Source organism: Trichoderma atroviride, chromosome 4, assembly GCF_020647795.1.
Source record: "Trichoderma atroviride chromosome 4, complete sequence".
Lineage (NCBI taxonomy): Eukaryota > Fungi > Ascomycota > Sordariomycetes > Hypocreales > Hypocreaceae > Trichoderma > Trichoderma atroviride.
The window spans coordinates 4,542,459-4,569,142 of NC_089403.1; the positions used below are offsets into that span (position 1 = coordinate 4,542,459).

The window sequence follows — 26,684 nt, forward strand, 5'->3', positions numbered from 1 at the left end:
ATCGCCGCTCAACGCTTGTCTCTCTGAGATGACAAGGCCTCCGAATCAAGCTGTTCTCCTCCTACCAGATCCGATTCGCGCGCCCCATTGACGCCTTCATTTTCCACGCAGCCAGCGACATCACCGCTGAAGCACCGCACGGCCGATCCGCTAGGTGCCGCCTAGCACTCGCCCCGAGTTCTAATAGCCTGCGACATCGATGACAACCGCGGACCCTATTGACAGCGCGAGGCATCATATGGCCGTTAATGCCAGGCACAGCATGCCGCCTTCGGGCTACGATGGCATGAATGGCGGCTATACACCTCCTCCCGGTGCCACTGCGCCGCTGCCTCACATCGAGGATATGGTGGCCTTTCCCCAGGACATCAATCGGAACCAGCCGATGAGGCACCTGCTGGAGATGGCCGAGACGACGTTGGCAAAGTCTGAAATGAGCCGCGACTTTGGAAAGCCAGCCCTTGCCTTTAAAGACTATGTCAAGGCATCTGTCCTCGCTGTACAGATCATTCCGTCCCACAGCGACTATGTAGAACTAAAGAGCCGTCGTACGGACTGGAACCGAAGGCATTCGCAACTCTTGAAACGAATATCTCAGCAGAGTGACATATATGACAAAATCAAGCGGGATATCATGGCAGACAATGAGAGGACTGGCGTCCAGCCGACCGTTGCTCCCTCTGCCCAGAAGAAAGTCGGCGCAAACATTTCGCTAGCACAGGCATTCCCAATTAGAGACGTGAGCCCGACATCGCGAGCGCCAGCCGATGATCCACCGCAACCCCGAGTCAACGGCTCTCCCGGAAAGTTCAAGCCTACGGTGCACCCAAAACCGCAGTCTTTGGCTGGCCATGCCATCAAGCCTGGACATGCGCGCGCCGCCTCTGCGGCCTCAGCTACCTCCTCAACCCAAGCCATGTCGGATCTGGCTGCGCGATTTGCTAATCTTCGAGGCCCTCAGCCCTCGCCAGGACAGGATCCTCGCATCAAGACGCACCAAATCGTTCCGCCACCTAGCAAGCCTGCTGGACCCCGAGAAATGCCACCGCCGCGTCCCAAAATATCGCTTGATAGCGCAATACCCGCGCTGCCCAAGATGCCTGATGCGATATACAGCCCTGCACGAGGTAGCATCTCAGGAGAATCCGCTCGCATGCCGCCTAGCACGCCACGGGGCCATTACAGCCGCACAGGGTCAGTTGTGTCCCTCAATAGTGCGACAGGGACCCCTCTGCCACAGCAAGGCGCCGATTATTTTACGTCTCAGCCATCTAGAAATGGAAACAATGACACACCGCAGCCACCAGAGAGTGCTTTCAAAGTTCCGGAGGGGGATAGGATTACGCCTGAAGAGCTGTTTGATGCTATGAAGGCAAAGGGCTCGGTTCTAATCATAGACGTCCGTGCTCGCGAAGACTTTGATGAGGGCCACATCATGTCCTCTTCCACGATTTGCGTCGACCCGAACATCCTCACGCGGCCAAATATTTCTGCTGACGATATAGCTGAGAGTCTGGTTCTATCTCCAAGCCTGGAGCAAGTTCAGTTTGAACGACGGGCGAGCTATGATTTGGTGGTGTTTTACGATCAGGACTCAGCAAAGATTCCTTCTCCTCATTGGAACGACGAAGATACACCTTTATCGTCCTTGCATCGCGCTCTAGTACATCTTAGTTATGGCCACGAGCTGCGAAATTCTCCAAAGCTGCTCAAGGGCGGGTTGGACGCATGGGTCGACCTCATGGGCGCAGCTTCTCTGCAATCGACCGCTCCGCCTAAACCAAAGAAAGTTTCCTTGGTGCGGCAGAGTCCGTTCCAACGGCGGCCCTCGCAATACTTGGGAAAGCCACTTAGGCCCGATATTGTCAAGGTTTGGCAGCAAGCTGTGGAGATTGAAGAAAAGGAGACCGAGACGGCAACAGAACAAGCCTTTCACCGTTCAACAGAGTCCTTTTTGAGGAGATTTCCTTCCTTGTCCCTTCAGGAGTCAATGACTTCGCCTGCCATCGCCGAACAAAGAACTCCAGGCTACGGCTCGTCTCACCAGGTCGATTTGTATACCGATCTACCTTCTCCGCCTACAAGGCCAGCCCCAGCATTACCGCGATTAAGCTACAGCAGCTTGACTCAAACTGTCGATGACCATGACATGTATCATGAGCCGGTCCAGGTGGCTCCCACACCGCCGCCTTCCGAGAAAAGCTTTTACACTGGCCTAAACAACCCTCACAACTGGTGTTACGCCAATAGTACTCTTCAGTCACTATTAGCATCGCCCAATTTTGGAAGGGAGCTGAGCGACTCGGAATGGATCGACAAGTATAGTGCACCTAGGAAAGATGACGAGAAGATTGATCAGCCTCAACTGATGATCAAGATCATATCAAATTTGTTCCATTGGATGACAACGGGAAAGTTTCAAACTATGAAAGCTCAGACATTGATGGTATGTCCATCTATACGGTTATATACCTTGCTATCGTGTTTATTATAATACTAACTATACTCTCCTTCCCTTTAGGACTATTCCCTTCATCTTTGCCAAAACAGCCAAACTATTTCCAAGTTTGGCGGAACTGGGCAGCAAGATGCTCAAGAATTCATGTCATTTTTATTAGACTACCTGCACGATGAGACCAATTCTCGCCGAAATCTCAAGGGCAATATTGCGCAGCCAAACACAATTCCCCAGGCGCGCTTACAGGCTGCCACCGAGTATTGGAAAAACTACCAAGAGCTAAATCGATCCATTGTGGACCGATATTGGCGTGGTCTTGAGCTATCAACAGTCGACTGCCAACGGTGCCATAAGCAAACGCACACGTTTTCGACATTTGACTTGGTTTTTGCACCCGTCGGCAAGAACCAAGACATTACTCTCGAGGACTCATTCCGAGAACATAACGTCGTCAACACACTAGACAATTTCGCATGCGACACATGCAGGAAAAATACAAAAGCCATGCAAACCACTTGCTTTGCCCGCATGCCCCCGCTGCTATGCCTCAGCTTCCGCAGATTTGACTTTGACAAATCTGTAGGAGACATCAAGAAATCCACAAGAAAAGTCACATGGGACTTTAACGAGATTGATCTCACCCCCTATTTCATGCGAACAAACGAAAGCACGAATGATAGAGCCTTTTCGGGGCCGTTCAAGTACGAATGCTACGCCGTAATTGTCCACAGCGGCAGCAAGACTGACAATGGGCATTACTATGCGTACGTGCGAGACTCGAGCACCCATGACCCGTACGCGTGGTACCGCTGCGAGGATAGCCACGTTACAAAAGTCCGCATTGGCACGGGCGATGCCTCGGATTTCAAAGAGAGAGTGTTCAAATCGGGGCGAGACACTGTCCCTTATCTGGCGTTTTTCAGGAGAAAGGACTAGTAGCTGGAGTGCGGAGGAGATGAGGGCATAGTCACAAGTCCGAGAAATCTGCTCTGAAACTATCACACTGGATAACCAATAATCTTCTACGAATGATGAACAAGGAAAGAAGCAATAGAAGGGAAGAAGGAAAGAAGGAAAGAAAGACGTGGGCTTTATTTATATCCTCTCTTTTTTTTTGTTCTTTTTTTTTTTTATTACAATAGCCTTTGTTCTTTTGATGTACTTTTTGCTCGTCCTCTTTTTTTTTTTTTTTTTAGCTTTTGCTCTTGTTCTGTCTTACAAATATCCATTTGAGCGTTCTTAAAACTTTCGAGCCTGCGTGTTATATAATCTTATCTTCTCTTTTCTTTGTTACTCTAGTCTATTTTAGCTAAGACTAAGGAGGGGCGGGAAAAAAAGCATGGCAATGGAGTTGAGTTGGGGGCATTTGGAGCAAATGTTCATTTATACCAATGAGTGTATGCGTCTATATCTATCTGTCTTCACATGTCGTGCTGCTGAGAGTGAACTTCTTTCAACATTGTACTGATCATGGCCATCTTGAACACTCTATAAACAGTTACACAACTTTACTAGAAACAAATAGTCCGGTACAAGCAAAGTATTAAGACTCAAGCATAATTAGAATGGAAAAGTGGTATAAATATCATTAATTAAGCCCACGCCCCGATAGCAGTACAATAAGACAGATTAAATCACGCGAATCACAACAGCGGTATCAACGTCGTCATCCCTCTCCTTGTTCCTCCCCCGTTCGTCAATAACCACGCATTCCATTGTCCCGCCTCTTATAACATCTCTCGCCGTCTTCAGCACTTATATATGGAAAAATATATGGAAAAAAAATTCAGGGAAAAGATTTACGCAAGTTGCTGCGTCTGTTGGTGAATTCAAGGGGCGTGCTTCAAGCACTCTTCGATCTGCTTCTTGAATTCCTCTCGGATGGCTTTCCTGTTGAGTTTCTGAGTGGCGGTGACCAGGCCCTAAAACAAAAGGTTAATACAAGATCCCATCTCGATTAAGGAACAAAGAAACTCACGCTATCCGGGGTCCAATCCGCGTCAGTAACAACCACGCCGCCTACAGTCTCCAGGCCAGACAGGCCAGATCGCTTGGCAGTAACCTGCAGATCCTTGAGAACTGCCGCCTGGACCTTGGAATCGTGGTGCATGCTGTGCTCGTCAACACCGAGCTCCGCAGCCTTTGCAGCGAGAACCTTCTCGTTGGCCATGATGACGGCGATAGGGCGGTTGTGGTTGGGGTCCGCGTGCACCATGACGTTGGCCACAATCTGGGAGCCTCGGTAAACGGACTCCAACTTCTCAAGTGCAATGTACTCGCCGCCCTGCATCTTGACCAGGTTCTTGAGTCGATCAATGACACGCAAATGGCCATCGGCATCGAACTCGCCAATATCTCCAGTCTTGAACCAGCCATCCGGGGTAAGGGCCTTGGCTGTCTCCTCTGGGTTGTTATAGTACTCTTTCATGATGGGGAGACCCTTCATCCAGATCTCACCCTGAGGAACCTTGGCTTCGGTAGAATAACCCATCTCGGGAATGGCAACCAGCTTTACGTCAATGGCACCAGAGACAGGGCCAATGGAGTTGGCAGAGTACTCCAGAGGGTTTCCAAGTGCACCGTTTGCACAGGTCTCGGTCAAGCCATAGCCAGCCAGCATGGGGCCGATAACCAGGGACAGGAACTGCTTCGTGTTATCCGAGATGCCGCTGGCACCGTTCATGGTAAATCGAAGGCGCCCTCCCGTCAGCTGTTTGACCTTTCCGAAGACCACGCTATCGAAGATGTTGGCCAAGGGAAGCTTGTTCCGGGTCATGAACCCCTTGTAATTGAAGGCTCCCCAGAACAGGGACTTGAGGATTGGGCTAGAAGTGTCCAGCTTGGCCAAGACTCCCTTCTTGACAGTCTCCCATACTTGGGGAACTCCGACAAGAACGGTCGGCCGCAGCTCTCGCATATCGCCGGCGGAATTCTTCATGGAAGTATCGGAGAGAGTTCTAGGATTTCCGTATCCTAAGCAGCCACCAATGAACATGACGAGGTTCTCGAGGGCCATTTCGAAGATGTGGGCAAGCGGCAGATACGCAAGAACAACCTCTTTGTCACTGATGGTCTCGCCGACGGAGGCGAGGAGGCCCGTAACTATCAGCAAGGTCAGTATCATCCATGGCATGAGTTTCGTGGCACAAGGGAAAGAAACACACCTCCCGCAACAAGCGCCTGGTGGGTGATGCAAGCACCCTTGGGAGGACCGGTGGAGCCAGAGGTATACATGACGCAGAAAATGTCCTCGGGGCTGCCGGGCTGAGGCTCAACCATGTTCTCCTCGCCGAGCTTTCGGAGATCCTCCCAGGTGATGACGCGGATATCCGGATTCTCCTTCTTGTAAGCCTCGACCTCGCCGCCCAGGGTGAAGATGCTGTCCTCGTTGACGATGACAGTCCTGACTTTTGATTTCCTGATGGGGCCTGCGGCGGTCTTGAGCAGATGAGGGTCGACATACATGACCTCAGCATCAGTCTGGACGAGAGAGTGCTCGACTCCGCTCTCGCCGAGCGTGTCGTAGGCAGTGACGATGGAGATGCCTTGCGCAGCACAGGCATGGGACATGGAGATCCAGTTGACACTATGGAGAGAGAAGGGTTCACTGTTAGCTAGCTTTTCGCGAATTTGAGCGTTCCCTGGCCGAGATGGTATTCCATTACACGCTCCTCCGAGACAGCACGGTGGGATGAAGGGCTGTGCTTACCTGGTCGTGGCAAATAGGTGCAGCTTGTGGTGGCCGCTGAAGCCCAGCTTGCGCAGGCCGGCACCGAGCTGCAGGACGAGCGTCTCGTACTCCTTAAAGGTCAAGAAGTCATACTTGGACAGCTCAAAGAACTGCCACTCCTTTTCCACCTCAATGACCTGGCCATCGACGTTCTTGGGCACCTTCTTGATCTCCTTGTGCAGCTCAATGAGCCTCCGGTGGCCCACGGCAAGATGGTTGGGATACTCGCGGGCACTGCGGCGGACAATGTCCCAGACGGTGTGTACGTCATCGGCAGGCTTGTTGAGCAGGCCGTCCTTGGCTGCTGGGTGGCGACGCGGGATGGTCTCGCCAGGCACCTTTTCGTAGCCAGGAGCCTCGATGGTGAAGGGCGGCTTGCGTATTTGGTGCAAGGGCATGACGCCCACAGTCCAGTCCGTCGCCATTGTGGTGGTTGGTGGTGGTTGGATTGCTGATGGGAGATGCAGAGGCGAGGAGATGGATTGGAGAGGAGGAGAGGAGGAAAAAGAGGCGGCAGACGTGGAAAAGAGACGTTAGGTAGCTCTTCTCGCGCCGGGCAACTTGCAGGGGGGAGGGGGGTGGAGAAGCCGGCTCTTGTATCGTGTATATAAGCTTGAGGGCGGATGAGTTCAACGCTGTGACGATTGAACAGCAGAAAGCGGCGGCGACGACGGCAGAGGGCGCTGGTCTGGACAAAGGAGAGTCGAGAGGGATCGCGTTGGGCCTTCAAGCTGCGTGGCAATGCAGGCAGACGCTGATGAAGGGAGAAAGGCGAAGAGGCAGAGCTCGGAAGCAGAGGCAAGGCTAAATGAAGTTACGTAGCCGGTACTCCGCGCAACTTGCAGCAGCCGGTTCTGAGGGGCACGCCGTACCGGTACATTGCCCGCCGCGCACTGGACCGCCCAGCTACCTGCTAGCAGCTCCTGTGGCTGCAGCACGCGTGCCTGCAATCAAGAGGCACATGGTACCGGTACGAAGCTCGAGGCCTAGCGCAGCTACAGTAGCACTGCGACACTGTAATGATACATGATGCAGCACCTGTCGAGGCCAATCAGCTAAGGCTGCAACTTGAAGCTGCGCTACGGGGCACTGCTCTGATTGCTCCAGGGCCCCCCCTGCACGCACGCCCAAGCACTGATTCCTGCCGGGCCTGTCTGGTGGCGTTCTGGGGGATTAATTGTTGGGTCCATAGAGCGCCGTAGCAACGTCTCCACCGCGCGCAAGTTGGGATTAGCACCAGACAGCTGCCCAGACGCTATGGCTTCCAGATTGGTAGCGAGGACGCCCAGGCATGGGCCAGCGAATGCCTGGACGAGAGGTTAGGCACTTACATGTACTCCGTGTCCATCAACAAGATGGCGTCTCCAGCTATGGATAGGCGCATCGTCTTGTTTTTCTCATCCCACGTAATAGACCCAACTCCCCAGCGCTGACAAGACCCGAAAGCCTGAAAACCTTGGATGCGACTCTAAGCAGGGCACGAACGCATCGATGACATGGAGCTTCCACGGAGTCGCGCTAGCATTAGTAGCACCACGTCGATCTCGCACCGGCTGATGGAGCAACAACGCTGCTTAGTACCCGTACAAGAGCTACTTCCGGCCGCTCATACAGCCAGAAGCCCGAAGCTATCCATCGTCTACCTTGACATGCATGGCGTAGGTACTGATACAACCAAGACGGCACGATATTACTACTCTCACAGGCATACAATACAGCAGGTAACCAATAAGCAAGCTCTCATCTAGTCCTGTCGAGCTCCCGCAGAGCCGAGATGCGGATATGGGGTTCAGCCGGTTGCCGCGCCGCAACTTGCTCGGCACCAAATGGCCCAGCCCGAAGCCTGTTCAATAATTATTCACCAGACAACACAGCCTTGTATTGGTGTAATGAAAATGGCATGCCAAAACATGCGCTTCATCGCCGTTCATGTGCTTCATTTTCCAGAGTAGTACTTACGTACATACTCACGCCCTGTTCACAACCCGGCCAGCCAGAAGATGCAATTTGAATATCATATGATCCCGTAAAGCAAGCCACCATATCCATCACAGCCTCGACCGGAGCCCGCAGAACCAAAGACCACGTTACCCTCTGCCAAGTGGGCTGAGAGACCAAGACGCGAACAAGAAGTCAATGCTATCCAGAAGAGGCAATAAGCACATGACCTTTGTTTTCTCACCACTGCCAAATTCAGACACCTCAACTCAACTCAACTATCGCCGCGAGCCTTGCACTACCTGAGTGCATGTATATAACTGCATGTGGTGCAACTTCGATATTCATTTTTCTGCACAAACACGTGCAAAAACCCGATGAGAAAAGCAAAAATAAAGATTTTTTTTTTTAAACCTCGCTTACATGTCCAACCAACCGGGTCGAAATCTTCTCGGAGATTACCTTCTTTCAGATAAAGCAACCATGTCCGTTCATGCATAATCAATATCCACCCTCCAATAACACGCCAAAAAAATGCAACCTTGAACCAAATCATACTGCTAGTAAAAGAAAAATGGTGCAGATTGAAAAGAGAACAGAACAAGAAAATAGGGCTAATTAGCTTCGTGCATTGTGTCAAGAGTGCCGAGGTCGAAGCGCCATTATCCGGGGAGGCTACAGTTTGCATATGCCAAGCTTCACAAGAACTTTTAAATCACCAGCGTGCAAATTATTCCGAGCACAAGTAGGTATGATTCATCATGCTGTTTTCTCAGAGAAATCCTTACTCTATTCAATATTATTAAGATCTTGTGCGCTGCAGGTAAACTATCCCAAGGAGAGAATGATAAAAAGGGGGGTTCAAAAAATCCATCAGCATTAAATCGATAAGTATACTATTGCCTCCTCTCCCAAAACGCCAGAATCCAGTCGAGGTCATTCCCAAGGCCAATTCCACCAAACCTTTCACGACGTAGTTGAGGCATAAAATCTTCCGCGCTTGTACAGTTATCAATGCATCTATTCAAAGTATGAGGAAACCTAGCAACAGAGTTTCTACCATTCGCTGTCGAGCGCTTCATATCATCAATGAGAAAAGGATAAGAAGAAAAAATAGAAAGGACAATTGGTTATAATCCAGTAATCCAGCCAATGGAAGGCAACATCTTCCAGTTGGGCAGACGTCCTCCACAAAAAATGAGAGAAAGGAATATCAAAATTCTAGTACCTGGGGCATATATGCTCTCTAAGAAAGCTGCGTCGGTTCAGTCTTCTCACAAGTAAACAGATTAATGTGGTAATCCCCTCGAGCTGCGCATCCAAGAATTGGGTGATGTGGGTGGAACGCTGTAGCGGAAATAGGAGTTCCTCGGGTTTGTTGCAAGAAGCTTGAATATGGCTCTAGGCGAGAAAGTTCGTTGCCATTCAAATTAAACACCTTGACGGCGTGTGAAGAGGTGCCGCTACAAATAGAAAAAGAAGAACAATGTTAGCCACATACATCGCTTCCAAAGCTTACACGTATGAGAGGCGTGGAAGAGAACAACTTACACAGAGAATACTGGCAAATGCTCGTGCACGCTTGCCGTCCGGAGGGAGTCTTGCGTCGTCTGGAAGGAATGCAAGGCCTTGTCCATGCGGATATCCCAAATCTTGATTTTACCATTTCGGCTGGCACTTACAAGTTCTCGCTTTCCTCCACGCTGCATGTGCACGCTCTTGATCCATTGGCGGTCTGTCTCGTCTTTCCATTTGCGCACCATGGATTCCTGTGGCTTCAGTCGCGTATCAAAGACTCGGACCGCGCCGTCGCCAAATCCAGCCACAAAGATGTTGCCCGTCATTTGATCCGATGTGAGGGATGTGACACAGGAGCCAGATCGGGCTGGTATATCCATTGTGCAAGTCTCATGTCCGGCAAACCATACTCGGATAACCCGCACGTCGCCGGCAACAAGAACTCGTCCTGTTGCCTGTTGCCAGTCAAACACCATTCCAGAATTGACATTGCTGGGCACCATGTGTGTAAGCGCTCGCCAAGACGTCGCCAGCTCAATGTCTTGTTCTGAATCATAGTTGCGATATACTCGGATGACACCATCTGACGATCCAGTCATCAAGATGGCCTGGTCATCCTCGTTGATGAATTTCATATCGCTAATTTTGGAGCCATCGGGGTTTCCGTTGGAGAATCTGTTCAAGCGTCCTTGCTTCTTCCAATCCCAGATGTAGACGGAGTTGGCATCGTCTGCTACAGCCAAATGATCCTCAAATTGGTGGAATGTCATCTTGGCAGGCTGTGCGCCGTTGTTTATAATTCCTAGCTGGTTATTCCACTTGTGAGCCCCTGCAAGCTGCTTCAGCGGCTGAGTTTCTCTCATTATATTCTCATTTCTGGCTCTCCGCCATAGCCTCTCATTATAGTCCGTGCTTCCGGGCTCGTCCGCCTCGGTGTTCTTCATCTGGGGCTCGCGGAAATATTCAATGGACCACTCGAGGAACTTGCTTGTGAGTGGCAGGCTTGGCTCTTTGGTCAGATCGCGCTCTTCAAATGTGCCGGAAACTGGCTCTCGCGCGCTGTGGTATGTCGCCGAAGATCCGGGTTTGTCGTTCTGTTCAGGGGGTGCGGATACCCGATCAGGCGATATATTGGATGAAGGTGATTTCGGCGGAAATGGGCTATTGGGGGTGGTAGGCCTCGACTTGTCCTCGCTGTTGATGAAAGACTGGAAGAGGAGACTAGCCGTCCGTCGAAGCAGTCCGGGAGATTGCAGCGGCTGGGGGCTGAGGGCACCATTGCTCCTCGGGCCCAAGCTGGCTGAGCTTTTGCTGCGAGCTACCCTGTTTGCCCGTCTCTGGATCTCTCCCATCACGGCTTGGGCTGCCTCACCGAGTGTAGAGTTGATCAAGGCGTTGTGTACGTAATCGATGACTGTTGTGGCCTCCTTCTGTACCTCTGGGTGAGGGTCAACGCTCAGAATCAATGCATGCTTCCAGAAGGCCATGTAAACCGTGTTGTGAGAAAGACCATGGGCAGTTGGTTTGATGGTTCCGTCTCTCTGTCGGTTATCTGGTCTGGCATAGTGTAAGCCCATTTTATGATCCTGGCCGTCGTCTTGTGGAGGGAACACCAGATACTCCTTCTCTTCGAGGAGCTGTTCATAGGCCGCAACCAAAAACTTGCTCTCAAAGCGAACGATGAAGTGCGACAAGAAGACCAGAAATTCTTTGCGCACAATCGGGCTACCGTCATTACCCATGTCGAGGATCGTCCAAGCAATCGACTCCTCGATCCGCGCAACCTCCTCAGTGAGATCAGGGATCCCGAGGAAAGTGGTAAGCGCATGAATCATGGCCGCCCGTACTTCGCAGCACGGATCTTTGGTGAGGAATGCCAGCTTGGCATATGCATTCTCTCGAATACCACGCCATTTGGCCTCGGGCAAATCCTGCCACAGCTGGCTGATGCACAGACAAGCCCACTGGCGCAGGAGGGGGTTGCTATCATTTGATAGATGGGATAGGCAGTAGCTCATGATCTCCGTTTGATTGCATACCATCTGGCCATTTCTGTAGCCCTTGCATAACATGGCCAAGATGAATGCACACATGGCCTTGTGCTCATCTCCGTTCACAACAGGTAAAGCCTCAGTTGGCTTCAAGATTTGAGCAAAATAACTATAGCCGCTATCCTTAATGAGATCCTGCTGGCACGAGATATCCACAGCAATCAGCCTAGCCCAGATGAAGACCATGACGGGCTTGAGCTCTGTTGCGGCGGACTGCAGCAATTTCAAAACATATGGGAAAATTCCGATGCTTAGAGCCAGCTGTACCGACCATGGCCCCAAGTCAAGGAACCTGCCGAGTAATATCAAAGCCCTTACCCTGTGCTGCTGGCTCAGAAGTACCTGAAGAACGACAGGCAGTTGATCGGGGGGCTTTTGGGCCACGGCGTCGCCCCTGGTGAGGTAGACATCAAAAGCAGTCAGCTGCTCGGTAAAGAAGGTTGAATTTTGATATTCATAGTCGATGCCTTCGTTCTCTTTCCTCTCCAGTAATGGCAACTGCGCCAACGCCATGTCTACAGCCAAATCCCATGTTTCCCATAGGGGGTGTTGATGTGTATCTGGCAAAGCAGGGTAAGACTGAGGATGGCACCCATACACCATCATGATTCTTTGCGCAAGGAGGAAGTTGCGAAATAAGGCAGCCACCATGAGATCTTGGCGGAAGAATTTCCTGAACAGATCTCGGGGCAGTGTGGTCCACGCGATACTATCAGTGATGGCGGTGAAAATCCAGTTGAGCTCGCCAAGAGGCGTCCGCCTCTCCTGAAGGCGGCCGGGAAGCTTCTTGGCGCGCTCGGGAGTAAGATTTGTCTTGAGGGGGTTCTGTAGGACGAAGAACCAAAGTGCCATCTCGATCGGGGTGGTCAGGCATGACGTGAAAAGATCTGCCGGGAGCAGCGGGTTTGTAGGGAGGTTTTCCTTGACTGCGCACGCAGCCAAGTGGATATATGGTCTAAAGTTGGTCTTGACGTGATGAGGGTCTCGCAGCGCAGTTTCTTCCTCTTCCTCTTCATGCTTGTCGACGAACCGGTGGTAATTATTCAGGATATTGCCGGCCTCTGAGCAGTCCCACACGAAAATAGTGGGTGCCTGAAGCCATTGCTGCAGGTCGTAGAGCGAAACCGGGATATACTGAGTGTAGGTCTTGTTAAAGACCCAAATCTCGCCTGACGCCGTCGGCTTTGGTACACCATGGCCGTTGTAGTGCAGCAACACGCGCTCTTCCTTGGCGTTCCGACGAAGAGAAATGCAGAATTTCTTGGTCTCCTCGACTGATGGATCCAGATATTGCTTATAACGAGCTCTAATCGCGAGAGTCTCATACTGCGCTTGAAGGGCCTTGCCAATGTTCTCGAGTGCTTTTTGTATGGGAGGGATAGTTGGGTCTGTCCAGGCTTCGAGTTTTGCACCCGGATTGGTTTTGAGCTGGTCGGGAGGCTCGACTCCGATATTCAAACACACCGCGAGGGCTGCAGATACTGTCTTGAGCCTGTCTCTTTGACGCCAATCTTGAAGTTCGTACTGCACCGCCTTGGGTTTGGCGGTAGTCTCATGTCGTTTGTCTGTAAAATACATGTACCAATTCTAGCGTTGAAAGTCAGCAGGGCGTTGGAGAAATCGCACCACCGTGCAAAATCGGCAGAAGCTCGTAAAAACATACATTTGCAAGCTGGGAAATGATGTGTTCTGATTGATAATGGTCTTCAAACCCGTGTCTGGCTCCCCAATCGCGGACCTCGTCCTCTTCGTGGTCCGACTCCTCGATCTGTCGCGGCACATATTCACTCTTGGAGCGATGAAGCGATGGTTTCACCGGTCGAATCGGTCGCTCGGGCTCCAGGCGGATGTCGTCGCTCGCAGTGACGCCATTCTTGCGGCCGGGCGCGCTCAAGGGCCGCCTGTCGTTGGTCTCGTTGGTCTGCGATTCACGGTCGGAGCTGCTAGTCGACTGGACCTTGAACCGAGACGTTTCACCGCCGTTGGAGGCGGAGGCGGCAGATGCGTGTGAGCCATTTGCACCAGATCGCTGCGTCATCTCAGCTGGAAGTCCATGAGCCGCGGCTCGTAACTCGCCTAGTCGCGCGGGCAACGGGGTCAGAAGCGTCTCGGGGGGTGTCGACGCGGGGATGTGATTCCTCGGTGAAACTCGCAGGCCGTTGCTGTGGATGGTGCAGCCGGAAAGGCAAAGTTTGGTGCGGTTGAGGCAGAGACATGGCAGTCGTGACGGTCGCGGTCTAAAGTGGAGCAAGGCACGATTATCTAAATCACCATGATGAAACACCCATGCCAATCAGGTGCGAGGCCTGGAGCGATGCCTTCATCTGCGTAGATGCGATGCGACGGGTGATGGACTGGGCAGAAAAGGCGATATAGTGACGGGACTGAATTGAGAAATCACCCAGCCTTGGGCACAGAGTTTTGGTCTGCGGCGGATGGCTTTTGGTCTGATGGCGGCCAGCCCACGCGTACTGTAGGTGGCAGGTATTACGGCCCAGCGCCACGGCCGACGCACAGCTTAGAGCAGCTGGAAGCTGGCCAATGCAAGGCACGCCCGCGGTAGTACAGCCCACACGGCGCCTTTGGGTAATTATTACGACCATCAAGGCGATTATTACTACTGCCCTCACCTAGATCTGGGGGCTGCCGGCCACGTCCAGTGGCTGGAGTTGGAGTGGCTCCAGTGTTTGCTAGTTGAAGCCATCCAGCTTGTGCCGCATCCTACCGCCAGGCAGAAACCCGAGTATGCGCTTTGGGGGGGTCATATGAGGTTGTGAGTCAAAAGCTTATACGCTTGTAGCCGGAGTTTAAATACATTAATATGGCACCAGACGCTTCTGGAAGATAACATGTAGCCCTGGTTTAACATCTGATGTCCAGGACGCTGCAGCTTCCGAGCAGAAACCAATAAACAGCTTTACAGCATACCGCTACTAGATGATAGTTGGGCGCTAGTGATGTCGATGTTTTAGTAATTCGAGAAGGGCGCTAAAAAGCTTAGAAAGCTTCCAGTTGCCGGCATGGCATCATATATGAACGCCGCCATGGCACTGTCTGCGTTGGAATATAATTGATCGCGTCATAGGTAATTTGAGTCGCTATCAGCTCTCGGTATGGATTTGTATATCATGCATGTACGTGTTGCGTCGATAAATGTTTTACCATTCAACGACTTGGAGTTGTCTCATTTCTGTCGTTGGCAAGCACGTGATCCGATCATAGAGTAAGCCCCTTGTTGCCAAACGCCGTCCGTGACGTTGCTGGTTGCGATAGTAGGGAACACGGTTGTGCGCCAAGGAAAAGAAATTTTAGATTGAACAGAAATGATGGTGCTTTAATGAATAGGACCTGAAGGGTTGAGTAATACCTACTAGGACTGACCTATGCATTGATACGGTGGATGTGCTTTTGCATTGTTATAACAGGGCTTAGGATGCGGATCTAGATGCTGCGGTCTGTGCGTATAGCTCCGAGAGCACTTCGTCTATTGACGATGGAGACTTGTGCTCTATCATTGCCAAAAATATCCACCCTCTCTTCAGCTATTAAGACAATACGAGAAGGAAGAGTTTTCAATAAACTGTCTGTCGTGCATATTTCCAGCTCACTTGGTGCCCAGCAAACATCAAATCTCCCCATTCTCTGGAGCATACAGGGTAGGAACAGGAGCATCCATGCCCCTGGCCACAAGCGATCGACGGACGACATTGCCCCTGCTGGTGGGCGGCTCATGAATGTACATTTGCCCAGAGCCGGCTTGCCAAGGGTCCTCGGGCTGAGTTGCCCGGTACCCGGCCTGAAGGATCGCGAAGCCATAAGGAGAGGGAAATGATCAGGAGCGGGACGCCAGTGAGCGATCAACGCCGGAGCTGAGAGCATAGACTTGCAGGACAATGCCCAGCATGAAATTCAACCAAACACCAAACCTAGTAGTGACTTATCCATTAGGTGACCTATAAAAATGGAATGCTACGGCTTCTACTAGCAAAATCGTACAGAATCCTCAAGCCTCATCATGGGGTCCGTCTCGAGCGATACGGCACATGGAGGCACGAGCACTATGAGGTCAGCAGTGGGCTCCTGATCGCGAGCTTCTAGACGAAACGGAGCAAAGCAGAGCATTGGCCCAGGCCGCAAAAAAATTGCCATCAGATTGTTCCTTGCGTCAAGAGCTGGCCCTTCCCGTATTCGACGCTGCAAATGCCTGTCGCTGCCCCTCCAGCCCCTTGATTTCTGGCCAGCTCCACATCGTCGCCATCTCCGACTGCCAGGGCGCTACGGCTGAGGGACCTGGCCACCCGCCGCACCGCAGGGCCACCGCCCGCCGACGCTGGCGCGGCTGCAGGTACCGCTCAGGTCACTGCTGTTAGGAGTCCCCCACAAAGCCATGCCGTGGCACGGCGGTACGTCAGTACCTACAGCAGCTTAGTGCACATTGGCGAGCCTGCAGCCCCTAAAAATGTTCAGTTGAGCGCCCAAGGGCCAGCATTGCCCGCTAATTGGCCCGGCGAGCAGGCCCCGGCACTGTGACAGGAGGCCGAAACGCAGCCCAGCACCGCAGGCAAGCGTCTTTGTCCACCCCGTCCCAACTTCAATCACCAACAGCCGGCGCTGTGGCTTTCTCGTCTGTTCTCTCTCGCCGCAGGCTATTCCCTTCGTTCTCAGCAATTGCGAGCTCGCAGTGCTTTGGTCTCTGCATCTCCATTCCGCGGGTTCGAATAGGGCAGAGCACACGGTTCGTCGCGGGCATTGCTCAGGGCCCTCTTCCTCCTGCCACCCACACCCCCCCCCCAAATTCGCATCCTCCCCAAAATAGGTGGCCACTGAAATTTCGGCGACACTCCCCCGGATACCTCCCGCAGATGCTTGCCCAGCCATCTCGACACTCGAGCTTCGACCCCCTTCTTTCTTAGCAATTCTTTCTTCAGTCACTCCTTGGGCCTATTCAGCCGTCCGCGTCTTTGTGTGCGTGCGCGCGCAATCCTCTCGTTGCCGTTCGCTCGTTTCATTGGGAACTACTCGCCGTCTACTCGCCATCTACCCACACTCGTTTACGTCTCCGACAACCGCATCGTTCCATAGCCGACCTGCGAATACATCACCGCGCATATTCCGCCAGCGAGCGGCTCGCAGTCCACCATGGCGTTTCTCTTCAAGTCCAAGAAACACCAGGACCGCACGACAACCAGTCGCGACGGCAGCTCAGGCTCCCAGGGGTCCATCCAGAATGCCCCCGGACGCGTGGTGGCCAGAGACGACAAGAACACAGCATTGCAGCGCGCAACGCCCACGGGCAGCCTGCATTCTATCGACAATGACACCAGCACTTCCAGCCCTGATCAGGGCGGCCCAGGCCATGCACGCCGTGCTGGCAGCGTGGATACGCCTCAGACGAGTGATTTGCCAGTGAGTAATGTTGACCTGGAGCTAAATTGAGCTGGCCACTGCATTTCTTGTATCCTTGTGTGTGCATGACATCTAACATGGAGAATCAACAAAAAGTTTCGCAACACTCCTCCCGTGAGCAATTCAAACGCTTCGCTCTACCCATGGTCGCAGCGGCGATTGACCTATACCTCGTCGCATCCGAGCCCGTTCCCACGATATGGCGCCGCCGTCAACGCACTCGCCTCGAAAGAAGGAGATGTTTACTTGATGGGTGGCTTGATTAACAGCTCAACAGTCAAGGGCGACCTTTGGATGATTGAGGCTGGTGGTAGCTTGAATTGCTACCCCTTGGCGACCACCGCTGAAGGCCCGGGGCCTCGTGTTGGCCATGCCAGTTTGTTAGTCGGCAACGCTTTCATCGTGTATGGTGGAGACACCAAAATCGATGACAACGATATCCTGGACGAGACGCTATATCTACTTAATACTTGTGAGTATTTTATTCTGGCGACGAGAGTATCGAGAACGTTTACCAATATCTTTCCCTCCTTGTAGCAACACGGCACTGGTCTCGCGCCTTGCCTGCGGGATCTCGCCCGTCAGGGCGCTACGGCCATTCGCTTGTTATTCTAGGCTCCAAGATATACATCTTCGGTGGTCAGGTCGAAGGTTTTTTTATGAATGACCTCTCTGCCTTTGATCTCAACCAGCTACAGTCGCCAGCCAACCGATGGGAGATTCTTATCAAGGCGGAAGCGAGTCCAAAGATACCTGCTGCACGAACGAATCATTCCATTGTGACATTCAACGACAAGATGTATTTGTATGTTTAATACCCCTGTCCTATCCTGTGGCTGTCTTTTTTAACCACTCTTGCCAGGTTTGGTGGTACCAATGGATTCCAATGGTTTAACGACGTCTGGTGCTACGATCCTGCAGTCAACAAGTGGGCGCAACTGGACTGTATCGGTTATATACCCGCTCCTCGTGAGGGCCACGCTGCCGCTATAGTGGACGATGTCATGTACATTTTCGGCGGAAGAACTGAGGAGGGCACAGATTTGGGCGACCTTGCGGCATTCCGCATCACGCAGCGGAGATGGTATACTTTCCAAAACATGGGTCCCTCTCCCTCGCCTCGGTCTGGGCATAGTATGACAACGGTTGGGAAATCCATTGTAGTGCTTGGCGGAGAGCCTAGCACTGCTTCTCCGTCTACGAACGATCTTGGTATCCTCTATGTACTGGATACGACTAAGATTCGGTATCCCAATGACGCTCCAGGGGGACCTCAAAGAATACCCCAGGCGCGACGCCCCAGCGATGCGTCGAATCCTAATAGGCAATCGCCAATGCGCGATATGTCCAATGGAGGAGGACCTCCTGATCCTAGAAACGCACTTGGTGGCCCTACTGGCCAGAGAGTCCCTTCAAACGGCATGGAGCCAAACGGTCCGCCAAATCCTGGAGGCCCAAGCTCTCCTCCGCCTGTTGGAGCGCCGCCAAGAGTACCCCCTGGAGGCCCCGGAGGCCCTCCGGGTCCAGGAAACAAAATGCGAGCTGGTTCGACCTCTAGCCCCTCCGGACCGCCGCCACAAGGCCCAACTCCTGCCAAGCCAGGTGACCCATCTGCCATAGGACGAGTTCGAGGCGCCTCTGTTGACCGAGCAATGGCGACCGGCTCACCACAGCTGACTTCTGCTCCATCTCCCATTGCTCGCGAGGCAATCCCCGAGGGCGAAGTGCCCCCACCCACAGGTGTCAACACATCAGCTCCTGTCTCTGTGATGGGTAATCCTGCTAATGGGCGACGAACACCAACTACGCCCACACAAGCTACTAGGTCGGGATCTAAACAAGGCTCTTATGGTGAACCTCCCAGAAATGAGCCTCCTAGGAATGAACCTCCTAGGAATGGGCCTCCCAGAGGCGAACCCCCAAGAGGCGAACCCCCAAGAGGCGAACCCCCTAGAGGCGAACCCCCCTAGAGGCGAACCTCCTCGAGGCAAAATGCGCCCAGGAAACTCGTCAGGCTCGATTGATGCTACGGGAGAAGGAATGCAAAGGATGGCACCGAATCGACCAACATCACCCACGCATCTAAGCAAGCCGATAAATACTTCATTAAACCGACGCTCATCCGGCCGAAACTCGCAGACAGTTGCACTTCTAAAAGAGCTTGACTCCGCCCGCAATCGAAATGCGTGGTATGCGTCGGAGCTAGAGCTAGCCAGGAAAGCGGGTTATGTGGCCAACGCATCCATGGGGCCCGCGCTTGACGGAAAAGCCATTGAAACTTTTGACGATGAAGATCGGCCGTTGATCGAGGCACTTCTGGCCATGAGGACGGAACTAGCGAATGTTCAGAACGCTGTGGATAAACAAGCCATTGTTGCTGCCAAGCAGATTGCGGAGGCAGAAAGGCAGCGAGATGTTGCCATTCAAGAAGCCGTCTATGCCAAGGCTAAGTTGGCTGCTCAGAGCGGCGGCAGCCCATCCAGCACCCCTCAGCCCGATGGCGAGCGAGACGACGCTGGCGCTAGATCGGCAGAGATGAGCAAAAAGCTTGCGTCTGCTCTCAACCACCAGAAGAGTCTTCAAACGCAGCTAGAGTCTGCAAAGTCCGAACTTGAAGCCGAGAAAAGGGCCCGAAAGCTTGCTGACGATACATCGGCAGCCGCCCAGAAGCGCATGGTCGAATTGGAGAATTATAAGCAGCAAACGTCTGGCGAGGTCGAGCGTCTGAAAGCAGAGCTTCACTTTTCGCAGCGTGAAGCTCGGGAGCAGTCCGTGGCTAGTGCCGAGGCTGTGGCGTCTTTGGAACTATTAATGGTCGAGAAGAACTCGATTTCAAGGAAGCTTGATGAGATTTCTGATTCATCTAATGGCCGTGAAGAGACGTTTGAATCTCTTAGAGCCGCTATTGAAGCGTCCCAAGATGCTACCGCCCATCTCGAGACAAAACTCGAAGAGGAGAGAACCCAGAGAGAAAAGGTCGAAGGGAAGTTGAGTAAGCTCAAGGCTGAACACGAAGCACGCACAGCAGAGCTGGTTGCCGTGACCCAACGCCTGCGAGATGCCGAAGAGCTTGCCGAGAAACATGCTACTGAAGCACGGACTCACCGAGAGGCTGTGTTGTCTGGACTTCATAAGCTCACATCTAAAGACGAGGCGAACGCGCATAATCCAGATGCTGATCGTGCTCTTGCACTCCAGAACCAGCTGACTGCCGCAAACGCCTTGGTTAAGAAGTACCAGCAGGAAGCTGATGTAGCTGCTGATAGGCTGCGTGGTGCGGAGGAGCGGATTGCCGGCCTCGAGCAGTACCAAGAGCAATCTAGCCGAGAAGGCGTCGGTATTCGACGACAGCTTCAGTCAGCTCTGAGGGAAAGCCAGAGTCTCCAGGCCGCTCATTCAGATATGAAGAACCAACTGGCTGCTCAGCAGCTCGAAACGAATGCCATGACTGTGCAGCATAATGCACTCAAAGACATTCTTGTTGAACGAGGCATTAGCCCCACCGCTGCTGCTAGATCGCGCGGCCTCAATAGCCCGCGGACAGGGACTCCCGAGCAGCAGAACCGCCTGCGAGAGCTTGAGTCTCAGCTGGCCAACATTAGCGCTGCTCATGAAGAGACTAAGCAGACTTTCGCCATGCAGGCCCAAGATTCCGAAACTGCGTATCGTGAGAAGTTATCTCAACTTGAGAGCGATTACCAATCGGCGGTGCACTATGTTAAGGGAACTGAGAAGATGCTGAAGCAGCTCCAGGAGCAACTGACACGCTACAAGACGGAGAATAGCCGCTTAAAATCAGAGGTCGAGGGACTTGAGGATAGGCTGCAGGCCGGCTCAGACGAGGCCGGCTCTGCTACTTGGGAGAAGGAGCGTGCCGCTTTTCAGGGCAAGATTTCTGAGTTGGAGGCCGAATTCCGCGGTTCCGCTTCTCAGCTGGAGAAGAACCTTGAAAGCCTCCAGGCTGAATTGCTGGAGAGCAAGCAGCAACGGGACGAGATTAGTGCAAACCTTAGCACACAGCGCAAAGAGCTGGAGCAGTTGCAGTCGGAAAATGTCCTCCTCGAACAACGTGCTTCTGATGCCGAGCAGAAGGTTTCTCTACTCTTGGATCAAGTTGAGCACTCTGTTGATACCTACCGCCGTCGTAGTCGGCACGTTGAGGGGATGGTGCCACCAAATGGACTTGGCCATAGTCGCAACGAAAGCTCAGAGGGAGAAAGCATTTATGGAGAGAGTAACCTTGGCAACCTTGGCAACATTGGCAACATGGGCAACATAGGCAACAGGAATAGTGCTGCACTGGACAACCTCGCAAGCGAGCTGGAGACTCTTCGAAACCACTGGGAAACGACGAACAAGAACTATCGCTTGAGTACCAACTTTGATTTTGACTCTGCAGCCCCCCCTTCAGCCGGAAGACGAGACTCCTACCATTGGAATGAGCGAGAATCTCGCTGATTGGAGAAGGCGACTTGATACAGACAACCACCCAGACAACAAACAAAACTGAGCCAACTCTCTCACGTTTTGGATATTGCTATGTTTGTATGACAATCTTTTTCCTGCCTGGCCATTTGATTTTATGCCTCACAAACCTATCCGTGTGTTTGGCTCTCTTCTAATAATCTGACGATTATTGTTGCCATCTGATTATATGGCGTTGTTTAATACATGTCACTGAAATGCCCCCATCCTGTTTACTAGCACACCTACTCTTCTATTCCTATTCTCTCCTTAATACCCTTTTCCCTCCCTCAGCCAAGGTTCGTTCGAATACGGGTGTGGACTTTTCTTGTCACGAAACGATACACACGTTGACGGCCTGTCGCGTACGGCGCATGCGCTTGCTCTCTCCGGGGAGAGATGTGAATCTGTGGTTCTGATTTTTTGTTTTTGCAACGCGATATAAAATTTTTATATACAGTTATCTTGCTTTTCTCTCTCTTCATTTATTGCTCCTTTCTGTCGGTTCTTTTTGTTTGTCTTTTCTTTTCTTTTCATTCCAGGCTGTCTTTGACATTGATGGGGAAAGACGGCACACGGGACTTCGGAGTCCTTTATCTTTTTGTTTGTACAATAATTTGTGGCAGTATACGCGTGATCTTTCTTCTTCTCCTTTTTTACACTTCACGGCTGTCTCTCCAGGAGAAGACATCGTTTCAAAAGTTTTTCCGTCGGAAGGACTGCTTTAAAAAGAGGGGAAGCAACACACAAAAATTTTTGCAAAAAAAAGGGGGAGGAGAGTGGGGGGATGCTTCTTTTCTTTCTACTTCTGTTCTTTTTCTTTTTCTTTTTTGCATGGTTTGGCTTACAGATTTTTTTATAACTATATTATCTAAATGATGAGAGATGAATTGCCTGGCCTTATTATATAAATACATCTGTTTATTTGATCCTTGTGCTCCTGAGAGTTTTTGTCTCCTTTATTATGTATTGTAAGAGAAAACTCAGACCAAAGATCAAGGGCGTAGAGCTTTGTATAGCTTCTATAACTACTAGTTCATCCACAGATCCTTTTATGTACAATTTTGCCTCTCAGACAGGGGAAGTAAAGAAACAAGGACTGCGTGGTTCCGCTCAACGCTCAAGATGCTGCCTGCCTGCTTTTCAAGCTTATAAAAACAAATCATCCGACAACAAGACTCGAGCTCTAGTACCTCTGAATACTACAGATTCTTTTCTTTACGCTGCAGCCGCCATAATGCGCTTCTGAATCTTCAAGCACCGCCTAAAGTTGAGCTTGGTCCCATCCTTGGGCATGTGTTCCCCGCTGGCGATGCAAAGCACCCTCATCTTGGGATCGTACCGCAGGCCGGTGAGCAGCTTGGGCGTGATGAGGAAGTACTGGCTCGTGTGCTCGCGGCAGGCGATTTCGACCATGCGCTCGTGGACCATGCGTTCGTTGCGGGGATCCATGCCCTGGTTGATCTCGTCGACGACGCGGAAGGGGGACTGGGCCATGGACTGGAGGGCCATGAGGAAGAAGATGGTGGAGACGGCGCGCTCGCCACCGGATTGGCGATGCGCGTTGAGTTGTTGGAGGGATTCGTTTTCTCTATAAGTTCTATTAGTATTTTCAAATGCGACATATCGCCGGAAAGAGAGCGGGGAAAGACGTACCGGAATTTGACCATGATGTCTAAAGCCCACTGGTCAAAATCTTCAGTTTTATTAACGCGAACTTCACCAGCACAGCTAATCTGCTCAAAGTTGTAGGCGAAAGCGTCGTTGACTTTGGACACTAGAGCATCCAGCTTGGGCTCCCATTTGCCCATCAAATCATCCAGCTGCTGAGTGATGGTGGCAAGCTTGCCGTTTGAAGCGTCCATCTTCTTCGTCAGCTTGGCGATTTCCTGCTCGCGCTTCTCAAACTCCCGAATGACGTTGGGATTGGCTGCATGGATGAGCTCGAGGTTTGCCTGCTCAGCAGATATATCCATCTCAATCTCCGCAGCCAGTTTGTTTTCGGCCAACGAGGTATATGTATCCTTCTTGTCAGGATTCTCGCTGATAAGTTCTCGAACCTTGTCAGATAGCCCGCGACCCAGTTCTCGGGCCAGAGTAGCTTCATCGGTGGCTTGCTGCACTACAAGCTTTTCTTGTTCAAGCTTCTCCATAATATCAGAGTTGCGAGCTTTGAGGCCCTCAATATCTGACTTGGCTTCAATAAGTCGTATCTTGGCTTCGATAAGATCGGTATGAGCTTTTCCGATTTGACTGAGAGCCTCCTGGTGGCGTAGAACAAGCTTGGCTCTTTCCACCACTGCTTTATCCCATTCAAATCCGAGCTCCACGATTCTTTCCCGGGCCTCGCGCATGGCCTGCTCATTCGCTTCTTTGTGTCTTTCCTCAGATTCTAACTCAGTTAGTTGAACGATCATAGCTAGTTATAATTGCTTAGGAAAACACTAACCTATCTTTTGGGGGATCATCTGCCATTTGGAAAATTCCCTTTGCAGAGCATTCTTCTCTGTCCTCAGTTGTTCCTTCAATTGTGTTAGCAAAGCGATACCGGCATCCAAAATTGTAAAGTCTATCTTGTCTTACAATTTTCCCTTGTATCTCGGCCTTTTGTTCTTCAAAGGTTCCATTCTTTAGTCTCAACTCCCTGTATTCTACTTTCATTATTTCTGCTTCTCCGGCAACTTCGGTTTGCCGCCTGTTCAACTCAACCTTCTCTTGTGAGTCTACGGGCTGAGAAGTCCAAAATCTTCCAGGTTGTATCCTCTTGGTAATTGTTGTCATGGCACTGGGGCCGTACTCTTTTCGTCGACGAACCAAGTACTGTTGCTTTCCGGCTGCCCACTGGCTTATTCGACCGTGATTGACAAGCTTTTCATACTCATCATCACTGTGATCTTTCACCGAGACACCTGATTGATGCAACCTCTTGTCAGCACACAGCATGGCAAGCACTGGCTCAGGACCGTCCAAGTAGTTGAGGGCAAAGCCATCGAGGCCCAGTGACTGAGCTTCAGCGAGAGCAACAGGTGGTCTAAAGGAAGCGAGAGGTTGCGAGCAGGTTCTGATGACGACAGATAAACTCATCTCCCGGTAGAGCTGGTCAGTCAATAATCTGTAGTCATGTTTAGTTTGTGCTGTAAAGCAGAGGAAGTCATCAGTCTGCAGCAGAGCTTGAACCTGATCCGAGTAGCGTTCGTCCTTAACCGAGCAGCATAGCATAGGTGGCGCAAAAACCTCTTTTTCGAATTTGCCTTGGTTCTCTTGAACCCAATCCCAGGCCGTAGAAATCTCGGGGAAATTCCTCCGCATAAAGTTTAGCTGCTGGCCCTCTTGAGTATCTAGAGACTCGATATCTGCCTTGAGTTTCCGCAGCTCGTCCATCTTCTTTCTCCCATCATCTTTAACCCTTTCCAAATCAGAATTTAATCGGCGCTGGTCTGCTTCAACTTCTCGTAGATTGTGCTCCTCGGCTCGCTAGAGAGGAAACCGCTAGTTAGTGAAGAAGATGAGCGAAACAGAATGTTCTGAGGGCTTACAATTTTTTGATTCCACTCGCCCGCACTGAAATCTGACGGCCGATTCTTCAAGTCTGCTACAAGAGTAGTGATTCTTGATTTTGATGCTGCTACCTCTTTCCTCTTCTCATCAAATCCTGTGCGCTCAGCACCTATCTTATTGGACCACTCTTTGACATCGTCCACTGCAGTGCTTATTTCTTGGGCTAGGCTTTGGGCTGCCACTTGAGTATCCTTAACCGCCTTTACCCTCGATGGGATGGCGGCCTCGATTTCCTGGGCGTAGACCTGTTTCCGGTTGACTGCCTCCAATGATGGCCCACTTTCCCGCTCAAGAAGTTTCAGTTTATTCTCTGCCTCTTTTCTGCGCTCCTTTGCGGCCAAGTGGTTGTTGCGAGCCTCCTGGTATTGGGCAATTACTAATGCACCTTTTAAGTTGCTCACTCGCTCCTGAATTTCTTCTCGCTCACGGATTCTATCCACGTCGGCTTGCAGGCCTTGCTGGCGGGTTTGTAGATTCTTCAGGGTTTCGGTATCCGCGTGCACGGCTTCCGCGATGTCCTTTTTGTCCTTGTGATGTTCTTGGAGCTGTCGATGCCATTTTTGCATTTCCTCGGGGGCAGCAGCGCGCAGAGTTTCATGCAGCAATTCCACCGGCGTGCAGGCAGCAAATTCGACGACTCTGTCCTGAGGAAGAAACTGACACAGATTGTCTACCTGAATCTTGAGCATATGTATCAATGACTGTATCTTCTTATGGGTCGTCTCTTTGCCATTCAACCACCATTTCTGGATATTCTGCTCTCGGCGAATCTGCACTCGAACAACAAAGTTGGTCCGATCTTGAGGCCGTTTGTGCAGCTCGATCTCGATCGTTGCTGTATCCTTTCCATTCTTGACAAACTCTTTAACAGTGCCTGCGCGGCCAAGGTTTTTGGGGCTATATCCAAGCCCTAGACAGATGGCGCAAACCAAGGAACTTTTGCCCGTACCGTTTGGACCGATGACCATGTTGAGATTTGGGCCAGGTAGAAACTCGGCCTTTTCGTACGTCACGAAGTTCTGCACGCTGACCCGGACGATGGCGCCTGGCTGGAAGCTGGTGTGGTCTGCTGCAATGTTTCGGCCGCGTCGTTGTTCATCTCCCTCGGATTCGGTGTCTACTCGCCGTCGTTTCGGGCTGTCGTCTCCAAATGGTGATGTCCGGTCGTCTGCGCCGCTGTCATCTTCGTCCTCGACCCCACGCCGTCGACGGCGCGAGGTGCTGGAACTCATCTCTTCAGATTGGTGAGTGAAGAGTCAGAGTCAGAGTCAGCGTCAGAGTGGCAGCTGGCGGTGCTGTGATGTTGTGCATTGAAGGCGTTGGGCGAGGCAGATGGCGGGGACCTGTGCGACGCGGTTAGACGCGTCTGCGAAGCCCCCACCACTTAACGCCAGCTCTTAAGTGTCATGTACGGTATCGATAACGAAGCACAGCACTCGCTCTCTGTGCGATCACCAACTTTCAGAGCGCCAGCTTCATTTCTAGCCAAGTATTGCATTGGGTTACTGCCTACACTATGTACCGATAAATATTACACTGTCAGTTACACATGGTATAGAAA

At 51.8% G+C, this 26,684-nt stretch overlaps 7 protein-coding genes across 7 annotated transcripts; 3 read left to right on the forward strand and 4 right to left on the reverse strand.

The window, feature by feature from the left end:
• Positions 1 to 199: 199 nt before the first annotated feature.
• Positions 200 to 3,394, forward strand: TrAtP1_008894 (uncharacterized protein; the record flags this gene model as incomplete). The annotated part of the gene is made up of 2 exons (XM_014086329.2): positions 200 to 2,446; positions 2,522 to 3,394. 2 exons carry the CDS (start codon positions 200 to 202, stop codon positions 3,392 to 3,394), a joined length of 3,120 nt encoding a protein of 1,039 aa, XP_013941804.2.
• Positions 3,395 to 4,287: 893 nt separating this feature from the next.
• Positions 4,288 to 6,613, reverse strand: TrAtP1_008895 (uncharacterized protein; the record flags this gene model as incomplete). The annotated part of the gene is made up of 4 exons (XM_014087094.2): positions 4,288 to 4,380; positions 4,437 to 5,560; positions 5,623 to 6,044; positions 6,168 to 6,613. 4 exons carry the CDS (start codon positions 6,611 to 6,613, stop codon positions 4,288 to 4,290), a joined length of 2,085 nt encoding a protein of 694 aa, XP_013942569.1.
• A 2,759-nt stretch (positions 6,614 to 9,372) lies between these two features.
• On the reverse strand, positions 9,373 to 13,733 carry TrAtP1_008896 (uncharacterized protein; the record flags this gene model as incomplete). Its single annotated transcript, XM_014087095.2, has 3 exons — positions 9,373 to 9,589; positions 9,678 to 13,282; positions 13,359 to 13,733. 3 exons carry the CDS (start codon positions 13,731 to 13,733, stop codon positions 9,373 to 9,375), a joined length of 4,197 nt encoding a protein of 1,398 aa, XP_013942570.1.
• Position 13,734: 1 nt separating this feature from the next.
• On the reverse strand, positions 13,735 to 13,911 carry TrAtP1_008897 (uncharacterized protein; the record flags this gene model as incomplete). The annotated part of the gene is made up of 1 exon (XM_066114086.1): positions 13,735 to 13,911. The coding sequence occupies one exon, from the start codon at positions 13,909 to 13,911 to the stop codon at positions 13,735 to 13,737; it is 177 nt and encodes a 58-aa protein (XP_065970179.1).
• Positions 13,912 to 16,281: 2,370 nt separating this feature from the next.
• On the forward strand, positions 16,282 to 19,080 carry TrAtP1_008898 (uncharacterized protein). Its single transcript, XM_066114087.1, has 4 exons — positions 16,282 to 17,101; positions 17,198 to 17,573; positions 17,639 to 17,906; positions 17,964 to 19,080. The coding sequence occupies exons 1-4, from the start codon at positions 16,835 to 16,837 to the stop codon at positions 19,069 to 19,071; spliced, it is 2,019 nt and encodes a 672-aa protein (XP_065970180.1). The 5' UTR covers positions 16,282 to 16,834; the 3' UTR covers positions 19,072 to 19,080.
• Positions 19,081 to 19,093: 13 nt separating this feature from the next.
• On the forward strand, positions 19,094 to 21,559 carry TrAtP1_008899 (uncharacterized protein; the record flags this gene model as incomplete). The annotated part of the gene is made up of 1 exon (XM_066114088.1): positions 19,094 to 21,559. One exon carries the CDS (start codon positions 19,094 to 19,096, stop codon positions 21,557 to 21,559), a length of 2,466 nt encoding a protein of 821 aa, XP_065970181.1.
• A 1,224-nt stretch (positions 21,560 to 22,783) lies between these two features.
• On the reverse strand, positions 22,784 to 26,355 carry TrAtP1_008900 (uncharacterized protein; the record flags this gene model as incomplete). The annotated part of the gene is made up of 5 exons (XM_066114089.1): positions 22,784 to 23,156; positions 23,222 to 23,957; positions 24,015 to 24,087; positions 24,149 to 25,039; positions 25,102 to 26,355. 5 exons carry the CDS (start codon positions 26,353 to 26,355, stop codon positions 22,784 to 22,786), a joined length of 3,327 nt encoding a protein of 1,108 aa, XP_065970182.1.
• Between the last annotated feature and the right edge of the window lie 329 nt (positions 26,356 to 26,684).

What these genes read in the sequence shown, in the direction of transcription:
- TrAtP1_008898 (XM_066114087.1), top strand. Translation starts at nt 16,835, where the DNA reads ATGGCGTTTCTCTTCAAGTCCAAGAAACACCAGGACCGCACGACAACC. An exon ending in CTCAGACGAGTGATTTGCCA is followed by an intron (nt 17,102 to 17,197) that starts GTGAGTAATGTT and finishes ATCAACAAAAAG; the next exon opens with TTTCGCAACACTCCTCCCGT. An exon ending in GCTATATCTACTTAATACTT is followed by an intron (nt 17,574 to 17,638) that starts GTGAGTATTTTA and finishes CCCTCCTTGTAG; the next exon opens with CAACACGGCACTGGTCTCGC.